Source organism: Nasonia vitripennis, chromosome 3 (genome assembly GCF_009193385.2).
Source record: "Nasonia vitripennis strain AsymCx chromosome 3, Nvit_psr_1.1, whole genome shotgun sequence".
NCBI classification, from domain to species: Eukaryota; Metazoa; Arthropoda; class Insecta; order Hymenoptera; family Pteromalidae; genus Nasonia; species Nasonia vitripennis.
The window spans coordinates 17,413,691-17,438,398 of NC_045759.1; the positions used below are offsets into that span (position 1 = coordinate 17,413,691).

Consider the following 24,708-nt stretch of genomic DNA (forward strand, 5'->3'; position numbering starts at 1 on the left):
AGTCCTTTCAATATTTTTTCTCACAACATTCGTCGAATCGCCATCAAGCCGTCCTCAACCGTCGCTTTTCGCGCAGATCCGTAAGTGGTATACATTTGGGCGTAAAGCACACCTTTGGCAAAAAAAGATAGGGACCTTCGAGGATTGAATTTTTTACCCCTCGTTATTATATCTCGGAAAGGTGAGAGAGAGTTTATTCGCCAGCCAGCAAACATTTTTCGCAAGCTCCGAAGGATCGAGCTGGAAATCTGGCTGGCATATTCCCTACCCCCTCGCTGTGCTTTATACGCGTCAATTACAGCCCGGGAAAGTTTGTTCGGGCTTCGCGCGCTGTTTGACGAGGAATTTTCCCGTTATCCCCCACTGGTAAGATGCAAATTTTCGCGCTGTGGTCCCGAGCTTATGGCTTGCGTTTGTGATTCCACAAACGTCTGGTACTTTGAAGTTTTGCGGTTTCTTCTCGTATAAAACTTCGATTCGATGATCAGTTGATCGCTATGCGAGTTTGTCTTTTACGAGGTGTACAGATATGCTTTTAAAATTAGATCAAAGCTCTTCTGCCGAACGCTCGTTTTCCACAACGTTAATTCGCGAGAATTTACGACCTGCATGAATAGTTTATAATAATAAAAAGGACACCGCGAGCAGCTACGCAGCATCAAACACGCGTGTTTTTTTCTCGGGAGAGAAACAGCAGAGAGAACGAAAATAGCATATTTATAACGAGTCCTCCAAGTAGCATTATAGGTCAAAGGGAAAATTGGGCGCTCTCTCGGGGAGCTGGAAAGGACGCTCACCCCGACGCTCTTATGTCCGAGGAAAGCGGCCTCGAAAGCGTAAGGAGCCGTGCCGGCGAGACGTGCGAGATGAAACAGGAGAGAGCAAACGGAAAAACGCGAAAAAAACGGAGGAAAAATGAAAGGAATACGCGCGCGATTCTCTTTCATGAGCCTACTTCGAATCGTCGGGGCCGCATGTCACGCGTCGCTGAAACTTAACGCGCGAAAGGAGAAAGCAATTTCGCTGGCCCCTTTGTAGTTGCGCTTTTTGCTTGTTCTCCAGCGACCAAGCGTTTTCGGACCTTGCTTTCATACGTGTGGGCTGTGATTTAACGAGCGAAATAACAGGGAATAGATGAGAAGCTTTTGGGATATTTTTGAAAATAAATCTGCAACTTGAAAGTGAAAAACCATCAAGTTGCTATTAAATTAAGTACCTTCAGCTAGTATGATGTGCAAAATTAATCCTCCTCCGCTAGCTTCTCCCTTAAACTTCGGCTATTTGTCTATTCACTTTGACGATCACGACGAAGAATTTCTTACTTTTTGCTCCTCGCTTAACTTTTAGACGCTAAAGCCTTGACGCAATTAATTTGCGAATTTCCTGTATAGTCAGGTGCTTCCAACCAATCGTGTTTAATCGATTCTCCAATTCCGTAAGAAGATTATTCAATGGATATTCAACTTAAATATACACGACGCGACAATTATCTTTAAATTAACGTTTACGCGTTAACCTTATTCGTACATTGCAGCATAATCTAACGAGGCTGTAAAATAGGTATTTTAGGATCGATTCTATACATATAGCGGCTCGCGCTATCCGCGGATTCTTCACTACGGCATTTGCAATTCCACGTATTCGAGGATGATCCGATCCCGATCTATATTCATGATTCGCGCCGGAATTCATTGTACGGATTCGCACAACGGATTTCGCGATTACGCGCAGTTCGATACATAGCTATATGACGCGTCCGACTATAGCGAGCGCGATACTACTGCGAAGGGCACTATATGGGCTGGATTCTACTGCGCGAGAACTGATCGTTGCTTCAGTATGGAGCCATGAAGTGGTTGGCTGCACGCGAAGCTATGTAAATGAAATTTTGATAACGGTTATATCGTTACATGCAACGCGGTCGATGTGAAAAATGGCAGGTTGAAATGCGTTTACGTAAATTCCTGCATTCATGCTACCGTATTTATACTGAATAAACGAATCGTGAAATTGGAAAGGATGGAAATGTCAGCTCAGTGTCCGTAGACAAAAGTTGTCACGGGAAATGAGAAGAGTCAGGCCGAGTTTAATAAAGCAGAAAGCCGCAAACAAGCACAAAAGATTGCGACTAACCTCTCAGACTGCATTTCCCGGAGGCTCTCGCTTTTAATCTCTTTGTCGCCGTTCACGGCTCACTGTGCGCCTCGCGTATGAAATTTCAGACACTGCTCGCCCCGCCGATGAAATATTCATGCGCGAGGGGTAAAAAAGTGCGAGAGCTTCGAGAAAAGGAGTCTCGCTGAGGCTGCATCTTTCCTCCTCCGTCGTGTGGAAACGAAAGCCGACGTAGCTGTGGACTTGATACATATTCTCTACCCATATCCTATTTCCACAGAATAATTCCCAATGACATTCCCTCTAAACTAAGAAGCTCTTTATCAGCCGACCACCATGCGAAGGAAAAAATTGCACCGCGCTCGGCCAAGCCAAAAGCTATTTCATTAGAAAAAGTAGTTTCCCGTGCGCGAAGTCGAAAAAGAAAAATTTGAGTGCTCCTATGGCGCTAGTTTTATTCGACGTATACGTGGCGCATCTCTAATAATACGAGAAAAGAGAAGGACAACGCAAGAGAGAAGAAGAAGAAGAAGAAGAAGAAGAAGAAGGAGAACCCTTGGGTAATATTCTCTCTCTGAAAACTTGCCCCTTTTTATGTCCCAGTGCAAGCTGCAGCGACGCGGGAATAAGACGATACTCGATCGTCGCGGCTAAGTCACTTTTGAGTAACTCGCCAATTTATACCCGGGAATAGTATAGCAGGCTGGCTGAGCTCCATCATCGCGGGAGTGATTTTCCTATCAATATCAACTCGTGCTCTATCAATAGAAGTTTGATAGAGCACGATTCGTGCGCCTGTGTTACGATGGATTCCATCAGTACTCGCGATTTTCCGAGTTTCGGAGTGTCTAGTAAACGCAGTAAAGTTTGCGATTTTCCATTAAGTTGTTATAGCGCCGCTGTACACGTATACCCGAAGAAGCTAAATTCTAAATCTCTGAATTTTCATATCGTGTAAATGATGAATCCCCAAGCTAATCGCGCTAGTCAAAAGCGTCAAAGTATATACGCGCCTTATACGTCGACACGGCGTCATCAGTGTCGCCAACTTCATCGAGATGAAACTCGCGTCTTATTAGCGTCGAAAACTTGCAAGCTTCTGTAAGTTCGAGTGTAAGTATAACACATATGCTACAGCGGAGAGGCAAAACGTCAGCCCGTGTGAATACGCGGCAGACTAATTAAATTTAGCCGGGAAAAATATTTTTAAAAGCTGTCGCGCAAGGCGATTATACGTACTTCAGCTCGGCGCACTGCTAGCTCTCGGAAAGTTTCACAGCCATTTTCGGGGAGAGAAAGAGAGCGAGAGAGAGAATACTAAGCTCGCTGCAAAGTGAACTCTATTGACGATGACTTTTGCAGCGGCAAGAACAATAAACAACAAGTTTGACGCTAAGAGCTTCAGCTGTTTTGCCGCGCACTTTGCGCGTATACTTTACGCGTTCGCGCGCGCAGCTGCTGCTGTTCGAAGCGAATTTCCGCGAGGAGAAAAAGCACTGGTGCGTACGTGTGTGTATAGCTATATAAACACGCTTTTATTATATCTTTATTTCTGGTTTATACGGGCTCGAACATTAAATAAATCGTTAAATAAAGCGGAGGTAGTTCACACGGATGCACTTTACGTTGCAGCTCGTATAAGATAGCCTTTTCTTAGCCTGTGATGAAGACGCACGAGTAAACAAAATTCGCACACGTGAGAACGCTCGGGAGAGAAAGTTTACGCTCGCCGCACTTTTCGCTTTTGTCTTTGCGGCTCGCGCGTCGTTTGGCCGGGCTTCTTTTCCACTGCGATGCTCTATACTCTTGGCTCTCGTACTTTGAGAGTTTGCGAAACTTTTTCTCTCCTGACTACGGGATTCGCTGCGCGGATTCCGCTCTCGAGACGTCTTTTTAAATAGTTATTATTCGTTTGACAAAGTACGGCGCGAGAGGTAATTTAAAAAGTTCGGCTTATCGTTAATTGCAATTGTTGTTTTCGGGTATTGTTACGGTTGAGTCTATTGAACGAGGTAAACAGAGCTATGAGAATGAAATTTGATACTGCGCTTTATTATTAGTTGAAGCACGACGTCTTATATACTCGTATTTACTCCAAGAACCACTTGTGGTTTATGAAAGCCGTTGCGAGAGGCGCAATAACGTCGCAGTATTACGTGCTTGCTTTTTAGCAGCTTTGCCTGTATAACAATTATAATGTCTCATATAAATGATTCGCGAAATTATAATTCAATTCGAATTATCGATTTCAACCACGTCGAGCCTCTGATCGCCTCTTATCCTCGTACATTTTTTTTTAAAGTCCCTCCTATATTTGTTCCGGAGATTTTCGAAAATTCCATCGACATCAAAATCCAGCCCACGTCCCTGCAACTCGAAAGTCCATCAAGGGTAGTGCAGCGCGCGAGGTCCATTAAAATTCACGGCTGACCAGGGGAATTTTTCCCAAACGCGATGATCCGTCCCTGTGTGCAGCGGCCCCGCGGCTTTAACGGCAATCCGTAATACGTGACGAGTGCGCAAGGTCAGCCGAGTGTCAGAGCCGGCGGCACGTGCTTTCTGCCGCGACCTAATCTGCACGTTGCGCCATCCTCGCGGCTAATTAAAACTTCATTAACGCGCGATACGTGACGTGCGATAGCGTAAGATGGATAAGTCGATTCATAGATAGAGAGGATGCTGTGGTGTATGGATGGTAGTAGCTTTCACGGTTATTATGCGTTGAAAGAGGTCCTCTTTTCCGAAAGGGTTGCGTGGAAGGTGTTGTGTCAAGTTCAGACAAAGCCATCGTTGTGAGAAACGAAATTTTGAAAGGGTGATTTTTACTTCATATATAGCAAGAAAACAACAAATACTCGTTTGTCTCAAACCGAACAAGCAACAATGACCAGACCAACAGCCAGAGACATCATTCGGCATATTTAAAGCTCCGGTTTGCTGAATTCGTGCCAAAGTAAGCTCGCTCTCGGGCTAAAAGGCCTGATGGCGTTGCCGCGCAGAGTCCAGCATCCACATACACTGCCAGCTGTAGCGCATATATGGAATGCTCTTCGGCCGAATCCTCGAGCGTCGAAGGGCAGAGACACTCGATTAGCCAAACGCGACGGGCTGTCAGACCTGCGGAGCTTAACGAGCTTGTGCGGCGCGGCACTGTTTAGTTAATGCCTCGTTGATAAACATAAGCGCCCGTATATACGCGGTGGCGCCGGCCACGACGATGATGTCGCACCGGATGACGTTTAGCCGATAACGCGCGAGCGCCAGCCGTTTAATAGCCGGGGCTTTAATTGGGCTCGGTAAGGGATGCCTCTGGGCTTGTGGAGTTATTTGACGATTGCTTTGAATTAATCTTGTCACTTTCAAGGTTTTGAAAAAATCTTGTTACATGACGAAGTTTCATCTCCTTTCGTGCCTGTACAATGATTCTCATACTGTGCTACTGTGGGATGGGAAGTATGACAATGCAATCACAAGTTACGAGAGGAGGAACTGCAAAATAACTTGAGGTAAAAAGTTGAAAAAATGTTACGATCGAGGAGCTCGAGATAAAGCTCGATATTACGGCGGAATCACAAGAAGCAGCTTAAGATTGACGAGTTTCGATAAAAAGACTAATTATAACCTCCTCTCTCCTAAAAAACTCACCCTCCTTTCAAGCTACGCTCTGCGGAACTGAGCCGTGCGATATTAGCCAACCCGGCGCATGCAGTGGACTTTCCATACAGCCCAAGACGCGTTTCCGGACGACGGAATATCGCCGCGAGAGAGAGAGAGAGAGAGAGAGAGAGAGAGAGAGAGAAGGAGAGGTGAATTGCGGTAATTTCACCGCAAACCGCAATAGATGGGCTGAGCGAGAGAGAGAGAGAGAGAGAGAGAGAAAGAGAAGTAGGGGGCGAGAGCAAACCGTCTGCGCCTTTCATTCGCTGCCAACGGCGTCTGCTCTCGAATATTGATGCATCGTCTGCGATGGATGCATCAGGGCTGCGATCAATTGCGGTTGAAAAGCTTTTTGCGAGCTTGTAAAAAGGAGAAAGGTTTTTTTACGGCTTTATTTTACCTTTGGATCAAAAGGGCGTATAGCGACTGCGGTGTTAATTATGTTTGAAATATACACCGGTGCGGTTATTATATCTCAGAATGTAAATAACCGCTAAAACAAGGCTCATCTAAGGTGTGATTTCTCGTTATCGGAAGTATAATAAAAACAGCGATACGTATCACACGACATCAGCATAAATAAGGCTATCCAGATCGGTACAGCCAATAAAACGAATACAGACATTCCCCGCATATTACGCACGAAAGCCATAAATTAGCGCGACTTCTATCTCCGATAAATGATATTCCAAACGTTACAGTCGCGCAGCAACGCTCGTCGTTTATATCACTGCCGACACGCACTATATATATTTCAATCACACTCAAAATTATCGACCTATCCATCTCCCCCTTCGTCGCGATTCCGATCCTCCCATAAAAGCCAGCTGTGCAGTCCGTAAAAAAATCTCGGCCTTGGAGCGAAATCTCGCTTCCTCTACGAAAAGTCATTACGTCTGTGCGCAAAAGCGAGTCATAAGCCGTCTCTCCGTAGAAATCGTCGGCTTCGCTTCTGAAAACCCGAGGATATATACATACACCCATATCCGAAAAACCGTATACTCGAAATCTGAATGCCGGAATGTAGTCTATATACACACCCACGACATGTACGTATATTCTGCTCTCCGTACGCGCACATCCCCCTCAAGTTTGACCCAGTTTCGCGCGAATTTCGCTTCATCGTCATCACGCAGCCGCATACGCACCAGCCGATTCAGAGGCATCTCTGCGCGCGCTCTCACGACTGAACGGTTCCTCCTTATCCCCTTTCACTGCACTCTGAGAATGTATACCTGTACGTGATCTAGGCCGTTGATTCTTCTTCCCACAGATGCTCTATATATAGTGCAGTGCTTCCGGGTGGAAAAGACGACGACAGCTGGTAGACTTCCTCGAGTTTGCTCGCAGACGTACTGCTGAGTGTTTGCTCGGTTTTTGAGAATCGTTGGGGTTTGGCTATGAGGCGAGCTGACGATTTGTATGATTTTGCGTGAAAATTGTACAAGTGTGCGCAAACGACGTACGTGAAATACTTAGTTGGAAATTTGAGGTGGAAGGAAAATGTGAATTCTAGTATATGAAAGGCACGTGTCCAGTGGCACTGGTAACTCGAGGCTGGAAATTTGGTGTATTTTACAGCTAATTCGTCTTCCGTGTCCCCAAGCATCGGGTTCTCGCGAAATGGAATTATTTTGCATAATTCTGACGTTGAAGTGTCTTATTACGCTATTTTTATTCACAAAATCTCGTCTCGTGACACGGAGTCATCTTTCCACTGTGGTTAGTTACTTCATCAGAACAAAAAGTACCCTAATCAAGTAGATAGCATCAGAGTTTAGTCGGACACGACATCGCTTCATCTTAATTTCTACCTGCCTAAAATTAATCTTACTAGTATATGAACACCATTATAGTACCAAATGTGCGTCTACCTGCACTTCCAGAATGTCGCAAAGAACAATACACTTTCACTTCTATATATATTCGAGCATAAGCCACTTTCCCAAAATGTTATTTCGAACTTTAAGCTAACTCCGAAGATACCCGCATTATTGGAACGGCTAAGAAAGTTGATCGCAAACGTTGTACACAGAGTTTGCCTCCCGTACCTTCTATACCTATACGTCTTCCTTAGCTTATCCTTCAACGTTACTTGCAGTTTAGTGCATTCCCCGTATAAGCCGAGCATCATCCCGTAGGAAAACAATCACAAGACATCCATCAAAAAATCTCAGCCGCGACACAGCCATCCATAATCATCGGACGTGCAAGTCGGCGCATTTGTTTCGAAGCGAGCGCGAAATATCATAAAGCCAAGGCAAAAAGAGCCGGGACAGCCGCTCGGTCTCTTTCACGCGCGAGAAAAAGAGAAGGCGCGCATAATGGAATGCTCAGAAATGAGAGTGACTCGACAAGGGGTGAATAGTAAACGAGAAAAGAGAAAAAGAAAGATACGGTGAAGGTGTTGGGCCAGTATTAGTGAGCGTGTGCAAAAGCCGAGATTCGCATAAATGCGAGAAAGGGTTAAAATGTACCTGTAGTGGTGAGAAAGGAGAAGAAGAAAGGACGAGAATGATTATGATGATGATGGAGTAAAAACGGATACACGAATAAGGGAAGGAGATTCCTTCCAGGTCATGAGGCGCATGGAGGATAACCACGTTCTGATTTTATTCCGCTGCACTCGGGGAGGAAGTGCATAATTACTTGCGGTGGGATCACGTCAAGACGCGCCTTAAGAGTGGCTTAATTATTTCAAGCCTTTTTCGCGCTTTCATTCATACACGGCTCGAGCTGGCTTTTCATTTGTAGTACGTCGCGACTCGACGCAAACTCCATTTATGCTTTCTCTTATTCTTCCAATAATACAGCAAATTCTTATTTTCAAATGCACCCCGAGCACACATAAGGCGCGAGATAAGCTCAACTCCTGCAAACTTTTCCACAGCGTCGTTCTAAACAGGGCGACGCGAGAAACCCGAAAGCTCTCCCTTCATTTCGAAATAGACGCCGTGGCCCAAAAGTCAGCTATACAGCTCTCGGATGCGCGCAAGATTTCGCTTCCGCCGCCGCTATTTACACCCGCGAATCTCATCAAACTTTGACGGACTCGTGAAAATACCGTCGGCGGTGAGGCCAAGTTCCGCTGGAAAGGAAGTTTCGAGTGCTAAGTCCGACGTACGCGGTATGGTGCGCCGATGCAACGACGTTCCGGCCCGCTCTCTGGAAACTTATTATACTCAGATATGTGCGGAGAGATACGTATGAGTGATGGGACCTTTGAAAAACTTTCCAAACGAAACTTCATCAGGTGTACACGTATCATATCTCGCGATCGCATCTTCGCCCGCCAGAGCTTTCGCGAGTAATGAACGAAGCGAGTCTATAGAGAGGGAGTAGTATGGGAATCAAGAGGCATAAAAAGTTTCGGCTCTGGCTCTAAAATTCGATGCTAGTTAATTTGCGGCCAGATTCAGTTTCATACGAGAGTTCCGAACTAGCGCTATATCGCCGTTAAGTTTGGCCTCCTGTGCATTACAAACAAAATGCGGCCTCTGATTCGCGCTCGAATCGGATTATCCGTTCGTTCGAAATAGATTCGAACTTTCGGTCAATATACAAGGCCGATCGCGAAACTCTATTTCGTCGCTTTTATTGCGATTCCCACGAAACGTAAAAAAATTCAACTATGCAAGCGTTACAAAATCGGAAGCTCGACGAGTCGAAATTTTCTCGGCCGGCACTGAAGTAACGTGTCGGTAACAAGAATTGAATTATTATACATTAATGGCTTCGACACTCGAACTTTGGCGAGAGGGTATTACACGCGCGTTTTGCTTTTGAACACAGTCCAAAGGGGCTTCGCCGTCCACGTGGCAAGTTGTATAAAAGTTTCACGCCGACAATGGAGCTTGCGCTGCGCTGCCGCGTGCCCAATCGATTTTCCTCTCTCTTCACGCGCGCGCGCGCGTTTACGTTCGTTTGTTGTACTTCTTTCCGCCCTGTTTGCCGATGCCTACGCGAGGAATAAATATCGCGACACGCGTGCGTGTATTTTGAGAATATATATACACGGCGTGTGTGTAGTGATGCCGATAAAGCTCGCTTACGACTATATGGCCTTTGTCAATTTTTTTTCCAGTAGTCGACTGTATGTACAGCTATGCATGAACGGCCGACAGGATCGAGGTGCACTTTCAATGTTATTTTTCGCTCGCTCTTCGATGCTGCTGTGGCATATTTTAATTTTTATGATAAAATAAAAGACTAATTAGGACTGAAGCATTATACGTGTGAAATCGAGCTTTCTATATTTTCAAAGCCATCGTCGCGTGTCATTAGCCTAATAACACAGGAAATAATACGGTGGATATGTGTCAAACTCTCATTACGATTTCACTACGCACAGCCCCCTAATCTAATGGCAAATCTCCGGCGCTGTAAATTTCACACGTCGATACTCGAGAGCCACGCGCCGAAAATCGTGCTCAACGTATATTATTCAGGTTAATGCTTACAAAATAAGGTAAGAGGTGCTCGAGCTTCGCTATAGATCGTATAATCCTTTTGAATAATCAATTCGCATCGATGCACCTTTTTCTCCCGGTGCATTGGGGATGAGCATTAAAATTCTGAATTATTTCCTGCGAGAGCTGATTATAAAACTGCCTCACCGTTGGCCTACATACTAAGCTTTATTTATAATGAAAACGCATATACTTATATGCATTGTGCATTATGGTAAACCGTAATTAGATCAAATTATGCATATGCGATTATCACACCGAGCGCATTAATATGTTGCGACGCGAATCAATATGTAATAAGGCTTTCAAAATATTATAAGCTATAGTAGCATATTCATGAAAGGCTACTTCACGACTACAAGCTCGAGTAGCTGCCGTCGATGAGCAGCTAATTAATACTGTGCGTACTTCGTCAGCCATTTATCCCTTAATCTTTTACAAGCTCGTCGATGCAAGTATTTCGCTCGAACTCTATAGTGCTGCAAACATTAAACAAAGGAGTCGCGAATACGAACGACGCTGTAAACAGGTAGATCAGTAAATTTTTCTCGATGAAAAGCGAGCAATCCACTTTGGAGAGCGCCTCGACGACGGTATATACTTAACCTTTCCAGAGCGATGAAAGTGACGAAGAAAAAAGACTCGACACCCTGGCGGTGTGCGAATAATGCGGAATCGGTCGAAGTAGCTAACACCGAGCCATAAAAGCTATAGCCGTAAAACAAAATAGTTTTGGATTGTCTTGGAGATTTTCTTTTTAACAGAAGTAAAATTTTATCTGAAATTCCTCATACTATACTCGTAGAAGGGGCATTTCATCGACGCTACACAGCAGTATAAAGAGTAAACGCTCGGCGCTCGTATAATCGCGTCAAGCGCGCGTTTACGCTCCTACCGGTCTCATCAACGCCCTCGGTTAAAAGCAGTAAACGCCACAGCCCAACCTCTCTACACCTTTCGCCAGCAGCGCGGATTATACGCGAAACGTTGCGCGTTGCATGCAGCTGCGACAAAGGCTAATGGAGTATATTGTAGCTCTTCTGCACGCGTGTGTGTGTGTGTGTGTGGTTTATCGGACGCCGTGACCGGGCTTTGTCACGCGATATTTTCGGCTGATCGGTTTAGGCAGCTTCGAATTTTTGCCTCCTCGTGCACGAACAAGCTTGAAATTACTCTCTCCCCCTCGACGCTCCAAAGCATCGCGAGAAGTATGCCACACACAGTAAATATCCGCTGCTCTCTTGTCTGCCGTCTGCCTGTTTGCAACAGGGCAGCATCGACGCGTATCCAGTCGAGCTCATTCGACAACGGACATGCGTGGGTGTATGACCCGAGCTTGCGCTCGATATGAAAAACGGCACGTGGAAGGATCGCTAATTGATTCAGCTGCGCTGCAAGACACTGGGCAAATCCGATCGCAACCGACACCGTATAGTAGCCCGAGAGCTGCATCCGCCGGTGTGTATGATAGCTACATACGTGTGTGTGTGTGTGTATATATATACACATGTTGCCCGTGTGCTCTTTGTTCATCAGGACGGTAAACTCGCCAATCAACTGACTCAAGTTCGAGACTTTGTTCTGGTCAGCCGATTGCGGATGCGTGCGTATACGACGAGCTGATTGCTGGAAAGTTTCGGGGAGGAAATGCGCGAGACAATTGACAAGGCCTCGAATTAAGTGGTTTCTATAAATATACGAGGATGTGCTTCTGGGAAGAGTATTACCCGTATAGGGTCGTCTGGTGGTACTCGTAATTACTCTACTTTACTGTTTTATGAAGCATGTCTTCCCTATTCTAATGTTGAAATAAAAATTAATCGTAAAAAACGAGAAAAAGCCGCTATACCGAAGCGACAGCTTTCAGGGGAATTATTACTTACCGCGAAGCACCACTTAGTCACTCCCACAAGCTCTCGCGTCCTGCAGTCTCATCGCCGGGAATTTGTTTCACTGAACTTAAACAAACTCGCTCACCGTGAAAACATTCGCTTTCCTCCAAAACGCAGCTCTTTGTACAAAGTTTCTCTCTCACAAGGATACCGAAATCTCAGTATCGCGAAACAGCCAGCTTTCCAATGCGCGCACTTCGTCAGGCCTCGAAATCAGGCCGTCGGTATTTTTCCCAGAGCCAATAACGAGCGCTAATAGCGCCTATAATTAAAACGACCAGTTTGTATCAGCGTCGATCTCGGGATTTTCCTGGAAGCGCTGCAAGCTTTCTCATTCTCTCTCGACTTGAGAAATAGAGAAGCGAAAACAACTGCTCTGCGTCTGTGATTCGTCTACAGGGAAGAAATAGATTTTTCTCTTTCGGTGCATAGAATTTCAAATTTTGTACCTGACTAATGTCGATTACGCCGTGGATATACGCAAAGACTAAGCGGCTGTGAGGAGAAGCAACGGATATAAATTAACTAATTTGGAAGCGAAAGACAGCGGAGGAGATGGAAACGTCGCTTCTGAACTCTCTCTTGTTGCATACAGCTTAAAGTATTAAACTAGACTTGCGACAAAGTGACTCGGGAGGAGCTTAATTAGCTGAAGAAGTTGATGCTGCGAACGAGGCTCGCGGGGAAAAACCGACATTAGAAATATAAAAGATCCAAGCGAGAGAACGAACCTCCTCCCGATCGAGTTTTTCTCATATCCTCGGTAAACTTGCTCGAACGAGCTCAAAACGGCCGAGAAGAACCTTTAATTTCAACCGAGCCGAGTTATTTAAAAACTTCAGACTCTTGTACATGATTGTGTACACCAATCACTCTTCGGCGAAGTCAAATTTATTCAATAATTTACAATCCAAACGTTGAAGGATCCCCTTCTATTTTCGAGATTGAAGAGGGTGATTCCCGTTTTAATTCGAGCCCAGGCGTAGAAACATTAACTTTCCCGCAGAATCTGAATACGAATTTCGTTCGCAAAAACCACGTGGAATCGCGAAAATCATCTCGCTTGCTGCCGGAGTTACTCCGCGTCCCTCGAATATAATTAGATGATATCTCTTCTCCTCCGACGTTCCCATCGATTTTCAGCCGGGGAAAGCATTTCTCTCAACAATTTCGCTCTCGGCTTCGCTCCCAAGGCCGTCTCCTTTTTAATTTCCCCTTGCTCTCCGCTCGGGGAAAGCGTCAAAGTTGCGCGAAATATTTCGCCTCTCGCTTGGGTGGTACTTTTACGCTCCGAGCTTTGGAGCATTTTTTTTATTTATTTACGAAAGTAGTTTTTCAAAATTGAAGCATATATCCGTAAAGTGATACCAGCGAGAAAAAAAATAAAAATAGCGAGACACTCGCGACAGAACTGAAGCAGGCTACGACGACCTCACGTGTTTATTTGCGCGGACAAAGCTCCGCGCGGCTAGCGATGATTAGTCGACGTCGAAGCGTGAATAGTAAGCAATAACGCGATCGAGCGAGATAACGATTCTTCCCTTTGTTCCTGTTAACAGTGTATACTTATTACCTCGTCGCGCTCGCTCGCCATTAGTCTTGCCAAGTGCTAATTTATTTACGATTCTCGCGGCTAATGGCCCTTGAATGACGCCGCGAAATTCCCTGTATAAATTGTGCAGATCGGTTTCCTAACGCTCGACGCGATGCGAAATGCGGCTGCAATTATCAAGCCATTATACCTACACATTGTCCGCAATTATTTCATCCGATTCGTGCATCGATCATCGCTACGAAAACAAAGAGTTGCTGCCGTACAACGAAAGCTTCGCGGAACTTTTCACTTTGCGAGTTTGATCAATTTTCGTTCCAATTAACCTCGAATAAAAGAACTCCGATTCATCACGTGTACGAATAACGAGCTGCTTCGGCCGCATTAAAGTTATAATTTGTATGGGCTCCATTTATAATACCATTTTTCTACCAAGCAATTGTTCATAAGCACACAATGACTGACAAAGGGCGTTTGGTTTTTTTCTGTTGCAGACAGCAACTTTGTGCTGGGAAATGCGCAGGTGCCGACGATTTACCCGATCGTCTACTGCTCCGATGGATTCTGCGAGCTGACAGGATTTGCGCGGGCGCAAATCATGCAGAAGGGTTGCGCCTGCAAATTTCTGTATGGGCCGGAAACGAAGGAGGAGGAAAAGGCCATGATCGACAAGAGCCTCGAGAGCAAGACCGAACTGAAACTCGAGGTCGTGTTTTACAAGAAAAGCGGTGAGTTCCTTCTATTCTTATCAGCGAAAAAAAGCTTTCGAATCAGAACCGTTAATTCGATACCAGAAAAAAAAATATACTCGCCTTGGAGAATATGATGAGAAATATCCGGGAAAGTTCGTCTAAGATTTCATCGAATCAAGGAATTATCGTCGCTCAAAACTCAATTATACGATGCGCGCGCGAGCAAACTTGTTCGACATGCATGACATCGGTCGGCAGCGCGATAACAGCTAACCTCGCACACACCCACACAGCCGTACCAAGTCGGGCGAAAAAAAGAGGCTGAACAAAAGAAAGGGGGAAAATCCCTAAGAAAAAGTATACCTACACACAGGGCCAAGCCGAGCAGCAGTGAATCAGGAAAGGCGCGCTCGGCGAACTTCCGGAAGAGTCAAACGAATTAACCGCGGGATAAGCGAAATCAGCTCCATACTCGCGCAGGAAGCACGCGTGCGCTCGAGCGCGCTAATCCACGAGCGACTCGTAATAAATTGACCTCCGAGAAAGAGAAAGAAAGATCTTCGGCCCTTCCTGCTTTTCTTTCGCTTTCGCGGAAATTAATACGGAGAAGACGTGAAAGAGGTCCGGGTGAGCAAGAGTTAACGGATCCGGCAAATTGAGCGCTGATTTCGCGCGAGCGCTCGGCCGTTGCGATAATTGAGCTTCACAGCCTCGTCGAGACGATGGAATGGAGATCGATGCCGCTGCTGCTGCTGCAGAGGAAAATACCGGATTGTATTATTCCAAGGACGTTGATTGCGTTCTGATGGAATTTCGAGTGGGTTATTCGAGTTCGAGAGCTTTACTCGCTGTTCGCTGTATGTATAAATCGATGAGATGAATTTTTCGTGGACGGTGAATCGATTTGAAAGCGGTGGAGTGTGCCGTGAGAGATGAGATGGTTACGTGATTGTTCATTCATTTTCAAACCGAAAGCATAAAAGACAGAGTTGAAAAGCGTTATCGCTGTAGATATGCAAAATTGTACGTCGTCGGGAAAGTTGCAAACAAAAATTATTTTCTTTTGCGGGTTGTTTCACAAAACTATTTGCCACCGCCGAGTTGTTACCCGGTAGCTACGAATAAAATATAAGGATCGTTATCGTGCACTGCAAAAAACCACGAATAACACGTTCCCCGAGCTTCTCAGCGACGAAACCGCAAAAAAAAATTATTCTCACACCTCCGTCGCGTCTCTCGCTTTATCCCCGAAAGTCTCGAAAACAGTGCGCGCTTCCGCGTCTAATATCTTTTTTTCTCGCGAAATGCGCTGCATCAGCCGAAAATAGCCCTTGCTCGGCGCGCGAGAAGCTCTCTTTTTCTCCGAAAAGCGAGCTTTTATCGCTATACGTGCCGTGAATAGCGCGGCGTTTCCTTTTTTCCCCCGCGACGACTTCGGCATAATGAGACTCGGCGCAGTGGGCATGTTTTTATAATTAAAACGTTACGGACCGCACCGCACACGACGAGCAAATGGTTTTATCATTTTTTCTCCGCGTAAGCTGCGCTATGCTCGCGGATTACAGTTCTCTCGTATGCGACTTGTGGATTTATATTTTTCCTGGAATACGAAGAATTCGCTCTCAGTCGAGCTTTGCTTATTTTTCTGCGGAGTTATTCAATTCACGAATAAATTTTGTATCTCGCAAAACTTTAGTATAATCTGTATCTACATTATAAGTATAAAAATGATCTACATAAATATCTTGTGTAATTGTTCAGGAGCACCATTCGACTGCCTACTCGACATCGTGCCGATCAAGAACGAAAAGGGCGACGTCGTACTCTTCCTGGCCTCGCACAAGGACATCACGCACACGAAAAGTCTCCAGCTCTGTGAGTTGTACGACAGTGGTGAGTGCACAGCGCATCTTGCTACAAGCTCGCGGTGTGTAGTGCTTCCAGGCGCGATTAGCCATTGCTCGGTGGAATAATATGATCCTTCGCTCAAAATTTGGATGTTGGTTGAAATTTAAAAAAATTCCCATATCAGTGTTATATATATAAAATGAATTTAATAAAAGTTTTAATCACTTTTATGCATATGGGATGAGGGTCCTTTTGCGAAACTTTTCACTCGCAGGACATTAAAATATTCCATCAATATTAATTACTGCCGTTGTATAACAATACAGTAATGAAGAGAATAATAATATGCAAAATTGATGCAGCAGTTACGCGCACAACAGGTACATTCCAGAGAGCGAGAAAAAAACTGGTCCGTCTCTTGGAAAGACAGAAAATTTTTCGTACACACACACACACAGCAATTCAATGCTAAAACATCCAGCGAAAAAGCATCAGCTCGTAAAAGCGAAGGACGCATATTATTCCCGGCGACTATAATCGCGCCTTGCGCTGCACAATCGCAGCTTCCGACATCACACGCTTACATGCGCGCGTCAAAAAGTTTATACATCGCAACGTGTAGGTATAACATGTAAAAACGGTTCTTATCTCGCTCTCTCTTTTCATCCACCTTTGACCGCGCGCTGCATGCTTTTTCTCGACGTCGCAACAGCTTTTCTCATCTGGGGCATTGTTTCGTCGACGAAAACTCGCCGATGTTTAACGCTTTGTTATAGCTCGCGCGCTAGAGAGTGAGAGAGAGAAAAATCCGCCCCGACGGAACCTTGACGCGACGCGCGCCGCGGAATCACGAGCGCGAGAAACGAAACAAAGCCTTTCGGACGAGTGCTTACAGGTTAATTGAAAAAGGGGGGAGTCGTCGGTGCGGGAAAGGAGGGTATAGTTCGAGTATAGATATGTAAGGGAAGAGTCGAGTACGCTGAGAGTTACTTCGGTACGGTGTATATAGTGGAGACATTTTTTTTTAAATCGAGTCGACTCTTTCATTTCCGCAATTTTTCTCGTTTTATGCAATTTGAGCTCTCGGTACGTTCGGATCTGCTATAAGGGGAAAACTAAGCTATACATAAGGACGATGAAGAAGAAAATTACGGGAATGCTGGAGCGCGATTTGTAAAAGGGTGTACTTTTTCTCGCAGTACATTGAAAAAAAGTATCAGGCGCATAAGCTCGTCTATTATTATAAAAGCCTTATACGAAAAAAGCAATTACATTTTAATTTACGAGTCACTTGTCAGGGTCGCCGCCGACAAATCTCTACTTAGCTTCTCCGTCAAGAGAGCCGAGAGAGAGAGAGCGTCTCTCGTTTTCCGCAGCCAATCCGCCATCGTGGCTCTGCGCAGGATGAATAATCACCGCGAGCTGCTGTCCCCGAGGCCGCGAAGTCGCGCATCCTTTGCTCGCGCGCGGTTAATTCTAGCGGCGAGAATAAAAACGCAATCCGAGATGACGACGGGGTCGGAATGAACGGGAAAGAGAAATGGATTTTAAAGGGAAGGGGAAAACCGTGTCACCGCGTGGATAGACGTTCTACGTCACGATCGATCGCAGAGGGAGATCCTTTAGTGTTGTATGAGATGACTAGAGCTTTTTCGCCTTGCGGATGCTGTTGCGTTTTTTGATGCCGATGTCTATTAGGTGGGATGATATTTTGATTGAATGAGTTATTTATATTTTTGATTGGCTGCTAGTTATAACGTTTCTTCGCACGTATATTTCAATTTTTTTATATAGTCAAGAGAATACTGAGCTGTAGCAATAAGGCCTTTTGTAGAGTAATTAAATTTTACGATAAAAGCATTAATCTTAGCTTGAAAAATTTTCACGCAGTTTTCATTATTACCTGCATTCTATTTGCTTGCAGTAGTATGAGATTTACAGCAGTTCATTTTATATTCAATTATACTTCAACAAAGTTGCCGAAATTCTTATCGCACTTTTTACCGCGCAGTACTTCTTAATTAGTTTATTCTAAAAATTCGCGTATTCTTCTTGTAGATGCGAACGGTAACTTAGACCCCGAAGCCCCGCCAGCCAACTACGGCAGGAGAAGAAGCCGAGCAGTGCTGTATCAATTATCAGGCCACTACAAGCAGGACAATAAACATAATAAACATAAAATTAAACTGAACAACGTAAGTACATTGTATTATCGCTTGATTGCTGACATTATTCGGATCTATTTAATCAATAGTTTATCGTAACAACAACAAGTAGATGAGAAAGTGGCATACGTCACGCGTCTGATCAAAAGGCTTTGTTCTACTTAAATACGTAAACTTGTATGCATACATTTTCAATCGGCGTTTCTTTTCCAAATTCATCTTTGAGCGAGCACGAATTTTCCTGTAGTAGATGTACAAGAAACGTCCTCCGTGAAACGCAATCACAGTATTCGCGATAACAATTAGGAACGATAGCTATAGCCTCTCGTATACATTTCTCTTGTTATCGCTGTGCAACTTTATTACCCATTCCCGCAAACAAATTATCCCTAAACTAATTAAACGCAGACTCCCGAAGTACAAGCCCTCTAAATTCTAGTTACAGCGCGCACGCACACATCGCGAGTGCCGTTAAACCTGAGCATAGAATCCTTTCCCAAGATAGCGTTCTTCCCACGTATCACACATTCGCCAATACAACGACCTTTAAAATCAGATTCCCACGGACGAGCCCTCGGCATCCCTTTGTTTCTTATCCACCCCCTATAGACATCTCCTTCACATCCTCTATCTCGACCAACGACTAACTCAACGACGCGCGTTAAATCCGTCGCCCCGCGTGTGCCTACACGTACTGCATACTGCTTAGAATCTTCCCGTACGCGCATCACAAGTTGGCGTATTAAATTTTTCCGGGCCGACCGCTGGTTCGCGAACTCACGTAATCGACTTAGGACGAGTCTGGCGCGTCGAGCCATTTTCGCACGCTCGCGGTGCGGTAACGCGATATCGGAGTTCGACACCTCACGGGCTCGCACGAGACTTTGCTGCAGCTGCCCTGTATTGCGGGGATACTGAGTGAGGAGGACGGAAAGTATGACGGTGTTGCCGAGAAATGGAGAAGTAGCTAGTTTGCTATATCGTCGGGTATGAGAGAAGAGACGAAGGACGTGTCCTTCGTTGACTTATTACTCTGCTCAAGTTCCATTGTGTGTACTTTTTTTATGGTGACCGATTTTTATCGAGAACTTCGCGACTCTTGGAGAGGATTTACGAGGCGATTCTTCTTCGAGCTTTCTAGTCTTTCTCGAATTATGACGAAAGTTGCCGTCAACTTTTCTGCGAACGTCGGAAATCCCGTATGAGTTTACGTATTGTATAACGGACGAACTTATAGAGGATTGCGCTGGTTAACGCTAGCATTTTTGGAATCTGCGGTTTACGCGAGTGCTGTACCCATCACGTCAACAGCCGACGTAGAAAAGTATATTAATAACTCGCGGAAACCGCTGCCGACGATCAATGTGGATATTTTTGCTGAAAATCCGGCTATTTTCAGAAAGCTCGTGTGTGCGGATAGTTCAAGGTCTTGCCCGCATTATACAGCTTTTGCAAGTGAAATCTTTGCCTAATCGCGGTTTAGCCAGCAGTTTACACGCGGCGTTAGCTGAGTGTTATTACTTGGCTTGTGCTCGGCAAACTGACAACACTGTTGATCCGATTAAGCAGGTTTAAACTAGGTGTTGAGAAAAATTCATTTATCGAGTTTACTTATATCTTGAAAAAAATTATTTATCGAACATGACGAACCTCGTTAAAAGTATGCATACAATTTTACTACGCAATATTGTGGAGAAATAAGTCATAATAGGCTCTCTATCATTGCGAAAACAGTTTTAGCATATTAGAGTAAAACACTTTAGACCTGATCCCTGTGCTGTCAACTTGTAATACTGTTGTTTCTCGCTGATAATTAAACTTCGTACTTTCTAATTAATCTTATAATGGGCTTAGAATTCAAGTACCTCCGTATGCGCACCATAATACTTTGATTGCACTTTATATGTATTTCAAGTTGTGATTAATATCGTTTGCCCAATCCATCGTATAATGTTATTTTATAGAACATCAGTTAGTGAACGAATCAGTTCAAAAAGGTTACAAAGTAATTTGAAAAGTTAACGGTGAGTTGAGCTTCAGAGAACTGTCTGATGTTATGCTTTACATTACCTGTAGAGAATACAGCCGGAGGCTATGTAATATAAAAAAAAGGATGAACAATAGGTGCGCAACAATGCGAGACTATACTATATTGTACGGTCCGCTAGTCTTACAAGCTAAATTGCTATGAAAAACGATGTAGCGTAAAGAGAAGATTAATTTTTTAATTTACATCGTGAAAATGGGTATTACAGCGTGTTATTATTTCATGCGGTTTTATTTCAAAAAGAAGGCCGATCTGCAACAGAGATGAGGATACCCCTTTTCGCGATGAGCGTAATATCGCCTATTATCCATAAAGTAGAAGTACTCATTTATCTAAAACACGACTTTCATTTGCAACTGCAAACCCTACCGAACACAAATGGATGTGAATAAAAAGGCGTCCAAAAAAGTGGTAAACCAACACTCTATATAATACCTTCAAACTTTATATAGCTTTGAAAATTAGCAGCAAAATAATAAACACATATATATCATCAGTATCCAAAACACACACACAACCCACTCCACCTTAGAAGACATAGCAATGAAATTTCGATCTTTAGAGCTGCAGGAGTTGCAGCGCGAAAAAATAAAGCAATTTACGGCACCTGTTGCAGACGCTGCTGAGCTCGTCAACGACGCCGCTGCCCGAGTACAAGACGACGACGCTCAAGAAGTCGCAGTTCATACTCAGTCACTACGGATTATTCAAGACATGTTGGGACTGGCTGCTGCTCATAGCGACGCTCTACGTAGCCGTTGTCGTGCCCTACAACGCCAGCTTCATCAATACCGATCGGCCTACGATGGTCAGCGATGTGGTCGTCGAGGTCATTTTCATCATAGGTGAGTCGAGTGTTATATTATGAAAAGGTTTTGGATTGGCGATTTCCCCTACCTCTTCGACTCTCCGTGTGTCTCTGGCCAGCGGCGATAGGTGGCGCATAGGCACTTTCCAGTTCCCCCCCACATGAATGTGCGCGCCGAGTCTAGATAAAGCAATGGACTACCTATACGTTCAAACAGCCTTGTTTGGTCTACTGCTCTGGTAGCAGCGTTCCCGAGAAAATACCTGAAAGCTACCGAGATTTTTCAAATTTAGCAGGTTTCCAGAGTAGAATCTAGATGAAAACCTCGATAAATCAGTCATGATTTCTGGAAGAAATCTCAGTAGAATTTTTTCTCCACTATGTTCATATAACCTTACTTTTCACACCAATGATCCTGCTCTACATTGACATTATTTAAAAATATTCATAAATTGATGAATATATATATATATATATATATATATATATATATATATATATATATATATATATACACACCCTATAAATTCATCTAGAATGTCTTTTAAAGGGGAAACATAATTTTTAAGGTGCACATTAATAGTGAAAACCTAACCCTACACATGCATGCTTTCATACATGACAGTATGTACAGCATTGTGTACTGACTGATTTTGCATTATTCAAGTACAATTACTATGTAAAAAGTGTCATCAATGTGCTCAAAGTCACCGATGATGAGGTTTGCACAGGTATTTCAATCTCATCAGTATGCGAGCCAGTTACTCTCAACCACCAAATTTCTCATAATTATGGTAAATCCATGATATTAAAGGTGGATGTCTGTTCTTTTGCGTTGAGACTTGTTCAATTATTTAGAAACAGACTGCCATATCAGTTTTTACTTAACAGTCTTGGTTCGGCTTTTCACCCTGAACCCTATGGGTTCGGCGTCCAAAAATGCAGATAGCTCTGTACATGAAAGTCGAATTCATATCAGCTAGAATGAATTCAACTTAATATACTGTTTCAACATGCCAATACAAATTAAGTTGCAAAATTTCAGCCCTCTAGAGATGATAGTTTTCAAGTGAGAGCAAAATCAAATTTTTATTGATTCCAATCACTTTGTTCACAATTCTATTTTGACTCTCGAAAGAGAGGAAAAACCTCGAGCGCGCAAGGAAAAAAGAAGCTTCCAATTTTTTCCGCGCATCCCTTTATATAAATATTCCATCCACAATACGCTCGAAAGAAAACATCCCCTTCAAAGCAGCGCCTCTCCATTTTGCATTCGTCCTAACCTGATTTCCTCTCGGCCGACGGAAACGAAACAAAAACAAACGAGCACAGACGCGCTTTTTTTCAAAATATCAAACCTCGCCAACAAAGCGAGATTGAAAAAAGCCTCGGTGATGCCTCGTGCGCAAAGCCCAGCGAGCGGATTACATTAGCCGCGTATAGCGCCTTTTAGTTCCCCAGCAGCAGAAGCGGACGTTACAAAGCGCGGCTCTGCATACGTGCGGCAAAGGCATAGCTCGATGGAAAAAAAGTCGGGAGTTTGCTTCCTCGGGGAAATGAAGGAAAAAGAATTCAGCGTGTGAGAGGAAGTCTCTCGATTCCCATTCGGTCACTAGTCATCGTCGTCATTATTATCGCCGGATATGAATTCTAAGCCGGCGATCGAAGAGGCAGAGAGGCCGAGTCGAGTGGCTTCTCATTAATATTTGCTGCGAATGAGTGTTTAATTTTTACTCTTTATTTTTCGCTCGCGCGCGTGTGTACACGTTGATATTTATAACCGCTTTTAATCCTTATTTGTAGGAGCCTTGTTTGCAAAATCTAGGAGCAAACAAAGTCGAGCGGCGATAAAATCTCAAAGCATCTCGTAAAAAATCATTGCCTTCACTCAGCGTCTATAATAATAAAAAGCGAAGCAGTAAAGACGATCGCCGAGCTCTCTCTCTCTCTCTCTCTCTCTCTCTCTCTCTCTCTCTCTCTCTCGTCTAGTGTCTGGCTCGTTACCGTTCGAGAGATTCACTCGATTCCGACTCTCTCCGCTGCCTATATGGAGAGAAGGTAGTCGTGCCCCAGAAAAGTGTAGGAGAGCAAATGATTGCGTTACGGAAGCCCTTTTGAAAACGCCTTTCCAGTTCGTGGCTCATCAAGCGCATTAGGTCGCGCGACGAGACCTTTGGCAAAACACACCGAGTTTTTACCGAGGGGCTTTAAAAATGGGAATGAAGTTGAAGGAGCGTAAGTTTAGAGTTTCTACGCATTCGGATTTCCAAGTTCGAGTGAGGGGGGTGTGCATGCGCGTGTTGACTTTTTTTGTTGTGCATCGAGGGGAAATGGAGGTAATGTTTGAGAAAATGCGCTACGAGTACGTGTTTTGATGCCGGGCATATTTAGAGCGGAAAATTCGGCTTTGCCGCTGTGTATAAAGTAGAGGAAATCGGCGGAACGGACTTGGTATAAGTTTGAATATCTAATTCGCTAGAGCGAGTAATTCACTGAAATGTTTACGCTTTACTTTGTATACGCTTTACTTTGTATACGCGTATGCGCGATGCAACTCTTTTGCTCGTCTACTTTGATGAAAGTATGATGTATTTTCCGAGATGTATAAGGAGAGAGAGAGAGAGAGAGAGAGAAAGAGAGAGAGAGAGAGATAGAGCAATGATAAAAATTACTCATCGTCCATTAGCCAATTAAAAGTGAACTGTTTACAGGCACTGAAAGCGTAATGTGCCTCAACGAAAAGCATTACTCAGCCAGGTTATTTCCTGAGCTCTGCGATTTTTTTTATTTTTCTGTTTACAAGCATCGCTTTTTCCTTCAATTTACTCTCTTCAGTTTTCTATTCCGTTCGTGTTTCGCTTCGGAATTCAGCGAATTAAAGATCCAAAAATTGCAACGACACATCAGATCGAAAAATATAGCCAAACAATTTATACTTTTTTTTTTCAATCTCGCACATTTGGCAAAGAAGTGCAAATTCTTCGAGTTCGGAATTGACTTTGAAGGTGTATACATAACTTCTCGAGTTTGAAAGGTCACCCGGGAAAGCTTTGTATATACGGGTCTCTGCTAGAAGTTCATGAATCACTTAGAACGGTGTCTTGAAAATAGAAGGAACAAGAGCTGCGAGAAAGAAATTTCATGAATCGCAAACACCGGCATATACACGTGGCACATAGCGAATATTCGGGGGAGAAGTGCCAGAGTCGATATTACTCAGTATCAGACTCGCGAATAAGACGCAAAAGGGTAACTCGATTGTCAAAACAGGCGAAAAGCACTTCCTCTCGCGTAAATTACTCAGTCGGCTACGAACAAAATCGAAAACACTCGAGCTTCTCGCAGATCAATGGTACTCCCTGGCGTTGACTAGAAGCACGCGCGCATGGTTTCCTCCTTTTTCTCTTCCGTTAGCTGCCTCCTCGAGAGAAAGACGTATACACAGCTGCGCAACAGCAGAAGG

At 44.3% G+C, this 24,708-nt stretch overlaps 1 protein-coding gene across 12 annotated transcripts in view; it reads left to right on the forward strand.

The window, feature by feature from the left end:
* The window catches only part of LOC100122376 (potassium voltage-gated channel subfamily H member 8), a 91,538-nt gene that overhangs the window by 50,476 nt on the left and 16,354 nt on the right, over positions 1–24,708 (forward strand). For 5 of the 12 annotated variants that reach the window (XM_016984284.3, XM_031927831.2, XM_031927830.1 and 2 more), the window contains exons 3-7: positions 14,180–14,413; positions 16,139–16,270; positions 18,284–18,420; positions 20,834–20,848; positions 21,054–21,282. In XM_016984284.3, the coding sequence (XP_016839773.1) occupies positions 14,180–14,413; positions 16,139–16,270; positions 18,284–18,420; positions 20,834–20,848; positions 21,054–21,282 (747 nt within the window). The remainder of the gene's footprint in view (positions 1–14,179; positions 14,414–16,138; positions 16,271–18,283; positions 18,421–20,833; positions 20,849–21,053; positions 21,283–24,708) is intronic. The other 7 variants (XM_032598485.1, XM_032598487.1, XM_031927834.1 and 4 more) reach the window with 2 other exon arrangements.